The 13,355-nt window shown below is 46.2% G+C and overlaps 1 protein-coding gene across 1 annotated transcript in view; it reads right to left on the reverse strand.

The window, feature by feature from the left end:
• Positions 1 to 229: 229 nt before the first annotated feature.
• AFAP1L1 (actin filament associated protein 1 like 1) overlaps positions 230 to 13,355 on the reverse strand; it is a 78,743-nt gene continuing 65,617 nt past the window's right edge. Inside the window, exons 10-19 of the mRNA XM_035105263.3 lie at positions 13,233 to 13,326; positions 12,340 to 12,492; positions 11,343 to 11,554; positions 9,419 to 9,564; positions 8,367 to 8,445; positions 7,646 to 7,757; positions 4,978 to 5,142; positions 3,694 to 3,872; positions 2,664 to 2,795; positions 230 to 1,858 (exon numbers count right to left, since the gene is read on the reverse strand). Coding sequence (XP_034961154.1) covers positions 1,835 to 1,858; positions 2,664 to 2,795; positions 3,694 to 3,872; positions 4,978 to 5,142; positions 7,646 to 7,757; positions 8,367 to 8,445; positions 9,419 to 9,564; positions 11,343 to 11,554; positions 12,340 to 12,492; positions 13,233 to 13,326 — 1,296 coding nt within the window. The 3' untranslated portion in view covers positions 230 to 1,834. The remainder of the gene's footprint in view (positions 1,859 to 2,663; positions 2,796 to 3,693; positions 3,873 to 4,977; positions 5,143 to 7,645; positions 7,758 to 8,366; positions 8,446 to 9,418; positions 9,565 to 11,342; positions 11,555 to 12,339; positions 12,493 to 13,232; positions 13,327 to 13,355) is intronic.

Below are 13,355 nucleotides of genomic sequence, written 5' to 3' on the forward strand. Positions count from 1 at the left end.
GAAAAGGTCATGATTCTGTCTTAAGCTTGCGCCATTTTGGAAGCATCAAGCTGGAGCCAAAGTTGTTGTGAAGTATTACAGCCACTCTCCTACCAAAACCGAGGAGATAGATAATGCATGCATACACATTTCTATGTGAACCATAAGTAACAGGCATGTTGCTGCAACTTCTATGTTTACAACCCAAAACTGCCTTGAAATTTAGAAGAAAAAAATGAACACATACAGCTCTGTACAAAGATTGTATTTTATTTGGGGGGGGGGGACAGCAGACGGAGGGGATCCAGATCTTAAAGTGCAGACAAATCTTAAATAGTAAAAATGTATGCCACAATATGCACCCACAAAGAGATAAGCATCCTACCCACCTCCCCCTATAAAAGAAAAGTAGGTCACTACAGCTTCTTGTCTGTTGGAATGACACAGCAAAGAGGATCACTGCATTTGCTGTAGGGTTCACCTTGGGGCCTCTTCTGAAGGTCTCAAGTTTGAGATTTTTTTATTCAATGAATGAAGCAGGCCTGAAACTGGCCAGACTCCTTATACACATGAAGGCAGCTGGACTCCCCACACTGCAGAAACAAGACCCACCCAAAACACTCTCCCACCCATCCCACCCGTGATCGGAGAGACAGCTTTTTAGAAATGGCAGCGTAATGTCTGTTAGTCCATGCACATACTATCTTCTAGTGGCTGACTCACAGAAAGGGAAAAAGTATTCAGCCACTGTTCTGCTGACCAGAGACAGCACCCTTAAAAAATAGTCCTGCAACAGGGATTTTTTGTTGTTGCAGAAGCCATTTCTCTATCCACAGTCCATTTATTCACTCCCCTTTCTCACTTGCAAGTGGAAGTCTAGCTCTGCTATGCTGCAGCAAAGGCGGGGGGGGGAGGCAGGGAGTGGGCAAATGGATTTGTTACAACACTTGGGCACTTTTAGAGTCTGTCCGGGGGGGGGGGGGCTGGCAGATATTATTCCTTGCCCTCCTGAAGCTATTGATCTTATCCAAGCTTAAATGGCAGCCTGAGCGAGACTACAGAAGTTGACAGGAGTGGCACAGGTCAATATGAAAAGCCCTGAGATTTAAATTGAACCACCATGTGGACAATGTCTTCTCCCTGTTGGGCCCTTGCCTCTGGGCCTAAGTCAACAGTAGTTGCCTTGATCTGGTTTGGCAGAGAGCAGGATAGGGAAGCAGGCTGACAGTGTCAAGGGCTGCAAATAGCATCTTTCGACAGAATCGATTGCAAGGCACTTCTGTGTGTCATGCCTCGTTTCCTTGTGGTGAGGAATGCTCACCTGGTTTCCAACGCAAGAGAGGAGCTGCAGCAAGAAAAGTTAAGAAGTGACTTGCCCAAGGTCTTTGGCTGACTTGAATGAGTGAGGATCTCCGAACCATCTCATCATCATCTCTCCCCACCAGACCAAAGTATCTACGTTCCAATTGTTTAATGGCTCTTCGTTAATTTCATTAACCAAGAGCAAAATCTAGACAGCTGCATGCCAGATCTATTTGAGATGCTCCTCACAGGCCACTCAAAGAGGAGAATTCTGAGGACACACTTAAAAAACCCAACATCCTTGAGAGGATTTCCCTTACCCACCCTGCTTCCCAAACTCCCCCTTCCCTCCCCTTTTACCCACATCAGTTTTGCTTGGTAATCCTTCATTTGCGGGAGGGTGGGTACTCTCCCTGCTGAAGAACTAAGTCCGCCAGCATCCTTCCGCAGTTTCCTTGAGGGATGAGAGGCTCTTGCACTGCTCTAGCCTTTCCCAAATATGTCCCAATGCTCGAGAGGGGTTCTTCCCGGAGATGGAGGCCCAGTGACCCTTTTATGATTTCTTCATTTCCCATTCCTAGAAAGAGGGAGAAATAGCGGAGCTGATGAGTCCTGGGTTGCAAAGGAGATATGAAGGCTAGAAAGAGACTTCTGAGCTCTGGATCCCAAGTGGGATTTCTGGAGATTTGGGGCCCAGTTCCAATGAGTCTTGTGGTTGGCCATTAATTGCAGGATTTTACTTTTACAAATAGCTGGAGCAGACCAGGAGAGGGGGAATATCTGGATCAGGACTGCAGCAGTGAGCAAAGGGTTAGGATTCCCCCCCCCACCAAGGCCCCCATCCAGGATCAGGCCTCTGTGCTGGGAAATTGTGAAAGGAAGATTCTACGCTCAAGGGCAACAACACCCAACTACAGTTTACACTCTGTAGTACACACTAACATAGTATATATGTCACAACACCCTCGTCAAAGAATTTAGCTTCCACTAGGATCAGACTGGGGGCCACATCCCCTTCTGGGGCCATATGCTGGTGGTGGGTCGGGCCAGAGGCAAAAATGGACAGAGCAGTGCAAGTGAATTTTACCTTTGCACAGTAAATTGTTCAAACATGCCTCTTCACCTTCCATCCAGGTAAGCCAGAGGCATGATCAGTGTTTGGAGACACATCCCAGCCAGGGAAAAATACCCAAGATCAGTGAGGAGCAAGGCTTATGAGAGGTGTAGCCTGTGCAAAGCAAGTGTGGCCTGGGAAGGGTCTCAAGAGAGGGCTGCTTTTGGCCCCCTGCCCTGTGTGAGTCCTGAAGATTTTGGGAGCAAGTGAGGAGGAGGGGGTGTACTGCTGGCGCCCAGCTAGGGGAGCCGAGCCGAGCCTGCTGTACCTTGGCCTTCTGCAGCACATTCCCCTTGTGGGCAGGAAGGAGGGAGGGGCTTCGCTTCCTCATTTCCGCTGCGCAGTTAACGGGGACCAAGTGTTCAGGGGGGCTTCCACTTGACTGGGGGGGTGCAGGCTCCTGCAAAGAAACGTAACAAGAAACTGAGACGCTGTTCAGAGATTCAAGCGGGGGGGGGGGGCGACTAGAGAAACCAGGTGGCTATCACTAAAATGTATTTTGTCCTGCATTAATGGTCTCTGTGAAAGAGAAAACGAGTGGAAAGCTTAGTAGGATGGGTTGCCTTCTCTCACAGCAATCTACCTGTTGATGAAGACAATCTTTAGAGGCTCTTGTGGAGCTGGCCCCAGTCTTCCGAGGCTCAGTGGAAAGCAAGCAAGGAAGGGGAGGCGCTTTTCAGCTGTTGGATTTCTTTTTACACAAGACTGTCTGCCCCCTCCAGATGTTGTTGGACTGCAAGTCCCATCATCCATAACCCTGGTCCATGCTGGCTAGAACTGATTTGCAGCCCAGCATCATTGGGAGAACACCACACTGGCTACCGCTGCTGCAAACGGATTGCGCTTTGCTCTGCTGCTCCACTTGTTTCCCCATTGTTTATTATCATTCTGGGAGTCATCCTGGGAGGAGTGGCAAATGCATGCCTTAAATAAGTATGCATTGTACCCCCTTTCTCTGGGGCTTGGAGCAAGGCTGAGGGGGTTGGGCTAGATGACCCTCAGGATCCCTTCCAGCTCTACAATTCTATGATCCCCTGGGCATCAAGGTTAGATTCAGCAATTACTGAGAAGGGTAGGGCAAGCTCCTTTGCATTCAGAGGATCCTTGGTTCAATCCCTGGCATCTCCAAGTAAGACTGGTCGTCTGACTCAGCAGAAGACAGCTTCCTGTGTTCCAATAATCCTGGCTCCCTAGGCTTCTGTGTGCACCCACTTTTGTTCTGCGCTTATGTAGGAAACTATCATCGACTGAAGCAGCCCTAACCGTCTAAGGCGAAAAGGGAGCAGCTGTCTCCTCACCTTGTTTTCAGCTTTGCTGGTCACAGTCAGTCCCAGAGCCGGCCCTCCCGCCAGCGACTGCTTCAGCCTGTCTTTCACCTCTGTGAGCTTGAGCTCAAGGTCCACACGCCTGGCCTCGTTGGCTTTGCACTGATCCTCCAGGGCCGCAACACGATGCTCCAGCTCTTTCAGGTCTTTCCCTGTTTAACAGACACATGGGAGCAAGGTCAGCCTGTGGCTCCAGGCTTGGAGAAGGGGACACATGCCAGGGAGCTTAGAGAAAGTGTGAGGGTGGGCAATGGCAAAGGGAATTTTGCCCCCACCCAATCCCACCGCCGAGGAGACATGGGAAACAGGAACTAGGTCAATGTTCTCGGCAGCTGACGCCTCTTTCTTAACGTGTCCACGAGAGGCAAGGAAGCTCACGTTCTTCACATTATCTTCAACGCATCAAAAGCAATAAGGACGAAAAGACCTGGATTCTGCCAGCTTTCAGGCAATTACGGTAGCTCTGTGCAATTTCCATTACAAGAATTATTATTCCAGTAGATGGCGCGCCTGGGCTTTCCTCTGCGGAAGGAGCTGCAACTGTTTCTGTGGCTAATTTGAAGCTATGGCTAAGCTGGCAGTGCTGAGCAGAAATAAACGGGTTTTGTAAGTACCCAATATCAGGGGGGCTGAGAAGTTAAGATGCAAAACTACACAGCCGGTTTGATGTTGCCATTGAGGCAAATATTTTGCAACAAATGCCTCCTATGTTGGCCTTCTTTATCAGCAGCCACCCTCTTTCATCAGGAATAACAGAGACCTTTTGTTCCTAACTGCAAGAAGTCCTAGGATGAAGGGGCAGGTGCTTTAGCCAAGGCCACCGTGGGCTCAGCGTTCTACTGGCCCAACACATTTTGCCATCTGAGGAGGAGAAGGAGGAGGAGGAGGAGGAGGAGGAGGAGGACAAGAGGGTGCCTCCCTACCCACAAATTCAATGAACAGAAGTTGGCAAAATTTTCAAATATCAACAAAGTGGAAGCATGCAAAAATAAACATTATTTTCCATCTTTAGGTTTCGTTCATTTCAAAAAAAAAATTTCATTTTACAGTTTATTGTTGTTTTTATTTCGAATTAGATATATATGGGGGCACTGAAATATTTTAAGTGCTTAGGGTCTCTAAAGGTCTTAATCTGGCCATGTATACTGGACTGTATGTGGGAGGTAAATGCAACTCGGGAGAGAGGTTTTTGTGCAAAATGGCCAGGGGTGAGGGATGGGGCAGCAGGAGAATTTCTTCTCCAGCAGGGGCATATACCTGAGCTGCCCTTCATAGCCTCTCGGAGCTCCCGCTTTTCCTTCCGCAGGCCCATCAGTTCATTCCGGATAGAAGCTTTCTCTTTCTCCAGTTTGTCCTTCTCAGTCAGGAACCTCCTGGCATCTTCCTCAGCACGGTTCTTGCCATACTTGTAGTTATTGGCATCTGCAAGGGGAAGGGGATGAGTTAAGAGACACGACCCTCTGTTAGGCAGCTGAAGTGAGAGGGTTTTTTGTTTAGCTCTGCCGTGGCAGCAGATAATTTTAAATGCAAACTCAGGGCTGAACAAGCTCAAAGATGCACAACACCAGATTGTAGTCTGAAATGAAACTGAACCAACAGTCAAGAACCAAGACACTTGCTTTCCCAACACAGCCTCTGCAGTGCTGCCCAGAGATTGCTGATTATTAATATTGCTGGCACAGGAGAAGCGGCTTATGGGAGCACAAGCGCACATCCAATTATGAACTAGAGCTGCTAAGACTTCCAGCAAAGCTTGGCATTCTTGTAAAATTGATTTAAACTGTATTGATACAGTTACAATTTATAGCCACTGAAGAGCTGCCTGTGCAAAACAATTAAGTGGAACATAGTGTTCTTGTAGCTCAAACTTCAGAGGGAGATAATAATAATAATAATAATAATAATAATAATAATAATAATAATAATAATTTGTTCCCTGCCCATCTGATTCGATTGCCCCAGCCACTCTGGGTGGCTTCCAACAGAATACACAAAAATACAACAGAGCATCACGCATCAAAAGCTTCCCAAAACAGGGCTGCTTTCAGATGTCTATGGGAGGTCATATAATTATTTATCCCTTTGACATCTGACGATAGGACATTCCAGATGGCAGGTGCCACTACCGAGAAGGCCCTCTGCCTGGTTCTTTATAACCTCACTTTTCATAAAGGAATCCAAGATGGATTCAGATCAACGTTCCTGGAGCATCATAGGAGATTCTAAAAAGAAACTTGGGATTCTCTGCCAAGGTTAAGGAACCTTTTTCAGCCTGAGGGCCATGTTCCCTTTTGGATAACCTTCAAGGGGTGGGGTGGGGGCAGACGCAAAGTGGGTAGAACAACAAATGTGGATGTTGTCTTTGTACATCATGTTAGTTTTTACACACACAAACACCTTTATCCACTATCCAGGAAAACAAGAATCACTATAAGAATTCAAGGTCACGCTCCAGCTATACAAAAAACACTCACAAAGGGTACAATGCAGAGCCAGTGAAGGATGTGGCCTGAGGAGAGGCCTGGGGGTGAGAGAGAGAGAGAGAGGCCTAGAGTTTGGCTTCCTGGGCCAGAGGTTCCCCAACCCTGCTCTGTGCAGAGAACAGTTTTCACAGAAGGAAGGAGACCCACCTCTGCAATCCTAAACACGTGTACTGTATTCAGAAGCAGCAGTTACAAATGGGAAGCACTGCCAGTACAGTCGTACCTTGGTTCTCGAACGCCTTGGTACTCGTATGTTTTGGCTCCCAAGTGCCAAAAGCCCGGAAGCAAGTTTTTAAATGTTCTTTAGAACCCGAATGTCTGACATGGCTTCCGCTTAAGTGCAGGGAACTCCTGCAGCCAATCAGAAGCAGTGCCTTGGTTTTCGAATGGTTTTGGGAGTCGAACTGACTTTCAGAACGGATTATGTTCGAGAACCAAGCTATGACTGTACACCAAATTTTCTATTGCAATTTCCCCCTTCTCACTAAGAAATGTGGGCAGGTTAGGACTTAAAAGCTGCCGTTTACCGAGTCAGGCCATTGGGTCCATCTAACTCAGTATTGCCTAGTGTGACAGCAGCTCTCCAGGGTTTCAGACAGGGATTTATTTTCCCTCAGACCCAACTTGGAGAGGCAAAGGGTCCAACTACAGCTGTACTCAAAAGCCCACAGTTTTATTTCCCTTAGCTGTTTTGGGTTGTCAGAACAGCATGCCAAAACAGGGGCCTGGACTCCCAAGAAGTACAAAAAGCTGATGAAATGTGTGAAGCAGTTTCCCTCACCCATTTGGCTGGTAGTTCTTGCAAGGCTATTAGCAACCTCTGAGCAGCATTGGGAAAGACCAGCAGTGTGTGTGTGTGTGTGTGTGTGTGTGTGTGTGTGTGTAACACAGTGCTGATTGTACATGTTCAGGGCCATTGCTATCTGGTAAAGCTCCGATCAGTTCCCGTTAACAACAATTTTGACCTGCGAAGGGGAACAGGGATGGAGATCACAGAATCAGTTTTGACGCAGCTCCAAAAGGAGAAGCCTTATTTTGACACAAAGCTCGACCGAGCTCGAGACCTACTGCATTCAAAGCACAGATCCTACCAACAAACAGAGGCTCTTCCTCTGTCAGCCATGTTCTCCCCATTTCATGCCTGAACCTCAGCTAAGAGAGAAGTTGTAAAGGCGGTTAGGTAGTACTGTGCATTAAACCCATCCAGACTTCGGCCTGGCCTGCAAATTATCAATCCTTGTCCCATTAGGAAACAGGACACAAATAATGAGAAAGCAAAAACTGAGGCAGAAGTGGAGCCATCAAGCAGCAACTGAGTGTTGTATAAGCTTATACTATTGGAAATGGCTCTTTAGGGATTGTCAGCTCTGAGTCTTTCCCCTCCCCATTCCAACTGGCTGATAAGAGAGCCACCACACACACACATCAGGAGCCAAACCTACTTGATGCATGGCGCTTGACTTTCACTTGTGGATCCACACGACGCGATTTCTCGCTGCAAGAGGAGCCGTGGCGCTTCACCTGGGACCCCGACGGCCGCCCTGACTTTTCCAGCTGCACACAGAAAAGCACAAAGAAGCCATCATTTCAGAGGGTGTCAAGGAGGACCAACAATGATGGCCAACATCATGGGAAGGGTATATCTGGGATTAAGGTGAAACATGATTTTTGCTCTTGGATGCTGTGTGTTGTTCAAGTTCTTGTGTTATATTTATAGTATTGGAATGTGGGTTTTCTTTGGTATGTTATATTATTAATATGTTATTAAGAAATTGTTATTGTTGTATCGCTACGCTATGAAATTGTAGCTATGTTTTTGTTATGTTATGAGAAAATAGTGTTTGTAGTGTTTGTTTGGGATGCATCCCAATTTCTTTGTTTTTAAGCCACTTTGAGCATTTTTTGTGTGTGGAAAAGTGGCATGCAAATAAAAGTGAATGAATGAATGAGTGAATGATGGGTGTGAGCAATAAGTCCAGTTCTTCCCGTGCAGCATAGCTGCTTGAGAAGCAGGCTTATCCAAGTGCCTCTGCTTGGGCAAAACGGTTTGTCAGTTGCCAAGCACTTGGAAGCACATGCAGGCAGGGAGAAGAATGGTGTTAGGGAAAGGAAGCAGTGGAGAGAAGAGGGTTACGGCATTTCTGCTTTTCTTTTTTCAAATACCTCCACCTTCTCATAGGGGACTTCATCGTATAATACACGGGAAGCATCTGTTTGGTTCTCAAGGGAGGAGCTGGCCCACCTGAAGAGGCAGAGAAACAGACAAAACATGCTCTACATCTCTAGTACTGATTGCAAAATCTGACACAAGAAAGAATGATTGGGCTCTTCCTGCCACCCTCTGCACTAACAAAATGAATCCAAACACAGGCCCTCCTACGTTGGGTTGGTAGATGCTATTGCATCATAAAACTTCTGCCAAGCCCTGTATTTTGGGCAACACAGGAGTGGAGATGCCTCACACATAGCATGTTGCGTACAAACCTGAAAAATGTAAATGTGGAACACATATATTAAACCAAATCAAGTCAAAAGGTGAAGTGTGCATCTAAGAAGTTAAGAGTGACTGCAGTTATCCAGGAAGCAAGATTGCCAGAGTTGCTTGCCAAATATATACTCCCTGATAAATATGGATATGCCATTGCATGGTGTGTGAAATGTTCCTTAGTGCTGTGAAGATAATAGCATATAAATCAGGAATGTTTGCTCCATATCAAACTTTTAAACTCACAGCTCGGATATTTAAATATATCTGCTCCATACATAAGAGTGTTTCAGTTTGGGCTCATCTTTTCTTGATACACAAAAGGGCCATTTAAGCCTGAAGTGCAGAGTTCGAGGTTTTCTTCACTATGGTTCCTATCTTGGAAAGTGGAACTAGGGCTTGCACCACATTCACACCCATGATATAAACCAGAAAACACAAATGCAGGCTTGCTTGTTTCAGCCTCACATTCATAGTAGCCTAAATGGCCTACTCTGTTCTAGCCTTTCAGGTATGAATTTAGCAGGTTGTCACCTTGATTTGGATCACGGTTTAGAGACACCAAAAAAATCTGTCTTGGCAGATTTCTTGCTGGCGTAGGTGGTCTTAACAGAAAGTTTTTATCCTCAGAGGCTCTGTTGGGGGCAGGGAGAACATAAGGCAGGCTCTCTCGCCTGCAGATGGGGACAAGGTGGTTTCCACACCCGGCTGGGGCGGAAGAAACGCTTACATGTAAGAGTGTCTCACAGCATTGATGATGTTGGCGATTTTCTCCACGTCCACATAGTCATAATGCAAGGCTTCTGGGGCTGTCTGGGAGCCAGTTTCAACCAGCAGGAGCCCAAGCCAGCGCCCCAGGTCTTCATAGCTGCTCGCCTGAGGAGTAAGACAATAGTTTAAAGTGAAAGGAAACACAACACATATTGCTCTGGGCAACAGCCAAGGCCACACTCTTCCCACAGGGAAACATGGTCAAGGACATGTCTTTCCAGAGCGCATTGTTCCTTTACACCAGGTGCCCCCATTTCCCAAATTTACAGCTGTGCCGTTCACCATAGAGATATTTGCAAGGCATCCTGTGTGTGCAAGGCTCACACTGCTATGTAAGTGAAAGGTCTCTAAAGAAGCTGGGGAGAACATGAATTCTGAATATATTGTGCGTATTATTGGAAAGGGCCACAGCTCAGTCACAGAGCATTTGCTCTGCGTACAAAAGGTCCTTGGTCTAATCCTCTGCATCTCCAGGAGGGATAGGAAACATCCTGGTGAGCCACTTCCAGTTAGTGTGGACATCACTGTGCTAGAGAGACCAGTGGTCTGACTCTGAATAAGGAAGCTTTCTATTATTATCAATATTCCACCAGAATATCTGGCTGTTCGGGGCTGTCACACATGGGTTGTTATGATTTGGGTTGACAGTGCATAGGCAGAGTTGGGGGGGGTGAAAGAGGGGGAGTACATTGCAATCCTAGGCATGTCTACTCAGAAATAAGCTCTGTTGCATTGAGTGGGACTTAGTCCCAAGTCAATGTACCTAGGATTGCAGCCATAGCCAGGCTACTGTTGCATCACATACATCTTCCCACCTTCCCCTTCAATACAGGTTGATGTTTTTATCATAGCACTACAAGGGGAAGCCTTTGCAAAAGCGTGACAGAACCTTGGCCCACATTTGAAATGAATAAATCAAGATGGGCACGTGGCCAAAGAAGACCATTGCTTCACTGCATGCTCTCAATCTCTCTCTTGGTCTGCTTAGAGATCATGTTTTATGTATGTTTTCAATATGATCTTTATATGTATTCAGATGTCCAAATATCTGCTTAGATCCCATGAGGTCCAAGTGAAGTTATAGCATATTAAGTGAAACTGAGGCACATTTAAGCTTTCATCATACTTTATGAAACAAGCAGCATGAAGTAGGTTAATTCTGTTAAGAAAAACAGAAACATCGGCAATACACCACACCCAACTCCCCATCCCACCCACCTCTTTCCCCCCTCCCTCATAATGTCTCAACAAGTAAAATTGATGTGTAAAAATGATACATGGGGGGGTGAGACATTGTACTACCTTTGTAACCCAAGAAAATATTTAATAAAAATAATTATAAAATAAATAAATAAGAGAAATTATTTTCTGCTGCTGTGAGATACAGTTGTACCTTGAAAGTCGAATGGAATCCATTCTGGAAGCCCGTTCAACTTCCAAAACTTTCAGAAACCAAAGTGCTGTTTCTGATTGGCTGCAGGAAGCTCCTGCAGCCAATCGGAAGCCGCAGAAGCCCCATCGGATGTTTGGCTTCCAAAAGAACATTCAAAAACCGGAACACTAACTTCTGCCTTTCGATCATTCAGGAGCCAATTTGATTGGGAGCCAAGGTGTTCAAGATCCAAGGTATGACTGTGTACAATCCATACTGCTTTAACAAATGCCTTTGCCGCAGACTGAATTTCATGTATCTTTGTACCGCACATGAAGGGCTCTAAATAGTTCTTCCAGCATTCAAGGCATTGCTCTTAAATGCTATGTTTTGCAGGATGCCCAGGTGCCCAGCCTTGTCTCCCTAAACCCCAGTCATCGGCCAAATCAAGGCCCTGCCAAAGGGACTGCAGCTTCCTCAGCAGAGCCATCCAGAGTGAATCCTTGCTCACCTCCAAGGCAGAGACTTCTTGGCCGTTGCGAAGGATGCGGAACGCAAATGGGTGCTTGGGGCCCAGTCCTGGTGCCACCTCACAGCCCCTGAGGACGACGGCATTCACGTGGGTCCTTAAGTCTGTCCGGTCCTTGTGGAAATAGAGGGTGTTGCCTTTCAAACGACACCAGCGCTCCTTCCAGCACTGGTTAACCAGAACATTCAAGTAGCCTGCCAGGAGATGCACAAAGACATTTGATCAGCAATGCAGTGACCTTTATGGGATAAATAAGAGCCTAAATCTTGTCTCCTAGGAAACAAGAAAATGCTGAGCTTAGGCATGACAGATTTCAAATCAGAAGATCAGTTCCAAGAGCCAAACATTACTTTAGCTCAATGAGATGTTTGCCTGAATGAGTATCAGCCAAGTCACTTGGGTGGAATCTAGACACACAAAAAATCTAGACACACGCTCTGAAAATCCTTTTTTTAAAAAAGTGATTTTAAAAACATATTGATTTTTCCATAAAGCTCACCACCTCCATCTAGTGTCACATTGTATATTGTACTTAAAACACACTTAAAACGTTTTATTTACAGGTCTGTAAATAAAAGTGGAATGTTTTGTTTTTTGTTTTGCATAAAATAGATTATGAATGTTAGTGCTCTTGTCTTTGCCATAAAGTAGCTGATTCACTCCTGTAAGTAAGAAAAGACAGCTGTACGATCAAATACTTAAGATTTAACTATCGGATATGGGGTTGGGAAACATAATTGCAGTGGTGGACTTTGTGCTCTCTAATTTCAGAGCCACCCTATACGATGCTAAAATTCGGCACCCCCCACCTCTCACGCTCCATTCTGCAGTACTGTTGTTGCATCCCCTGCAGTGCGGTATTGTATGACATGACACAGTGCAATCGGAAACTGGGACAAGGGAGCCCAACTGGACCCCTCTTAAGGCACCAGCTAATGAACGGTTTGCATTTCAACTGCCCTCCTGATCCAGTACCAACCACAGCATGGGATGTCTTCCTCCGTAGAGGATGTCTGGGTGTCCTCAGGGGATGGCTTCTTCTTGGAGAAGCTGATTATTCTGGTGATTTTCCTCCCGGCTGCTCGACTTACAGAGCCTTTTAAGTCCGCCAAGCCACTTTTTTTGCCTTTCCCTACAGGGAGAAGAAGCAGAGCTTAAAACAAGACATGGTGTATCTGACCAAAACAAAGAAACTGTGAGATAACTAAAGGTCTGTTCTCCCCCACCTCATACCTCCAGAACACACACACACACACACACATCATAACAGATTGTAAAATGTCATGAAGAGGATAAGGGAGGTCAGGTGAAGGGGTAAATATGAAAAACACTAACTGGTCTGAAATACAGCTAGAACCTACAGGCTAGAATATTCCCTTATGGGTATTAAGAGCCGACTGACCATAGCGGCAACACAGAGCAAATTCAAAAACAGAGTGCTTTAACCTTCATGATACAATTTTTACAGAACTACCATGTGCAACATGATTCACTAGTCCCAAAGAAAAGTGCAGGGTGACCGATCTGGCAATTCTGGCACAATGGTAACTCTGCTTCCAATGGGAACAGCAAAAGGGGTTATTGTTACACAAGATGGAACCTGGGTTTTGTTTTTGTTTTTAAGCCCAGGATCTATTTATTACACTTATCTCCCACCTGTTTTCCAAGGAGCTGATGGCAGCATTTAAGGTCTTTCCCACTTCACAACAACCCTGTGAGGTAGGTTGGGCTGAGATACAGAGACCTGTGTGCATTGTGGTCGAGCAGGGATTTAAACCCAGGTCTCTCAGGAGCTCTAGTCCAAGGTGTTGCTGCCTCAACCAAAAGCAACACCTGGCTCTTAGGGGAAGGGGAAAGTAACCAGGGACTCACCTTGCTCATGGGCCTCTCTCCGAGCCACGGAAGAGCAGTTTTCTGCGGTTGCCACACTGTCCGAGTCAGATGTCTGTTTGTCCTGAGATGACCTCTGGGCAAAGGAGATTTTTGTTGTGAGCA

This window comes from Zootoca vivipara, chromosome 2, assembly GCF_965207765.1.
Source record: "Zootoca vivipara chromosome 2, rZooViv2.hap1.1, whole genome shotgun sequence".
NCBI lineage: Eukaryota > Metazoa > Chordata > Lepidosauria > Squamata > Lacertidae > Zootoca > Zootoca vivipara.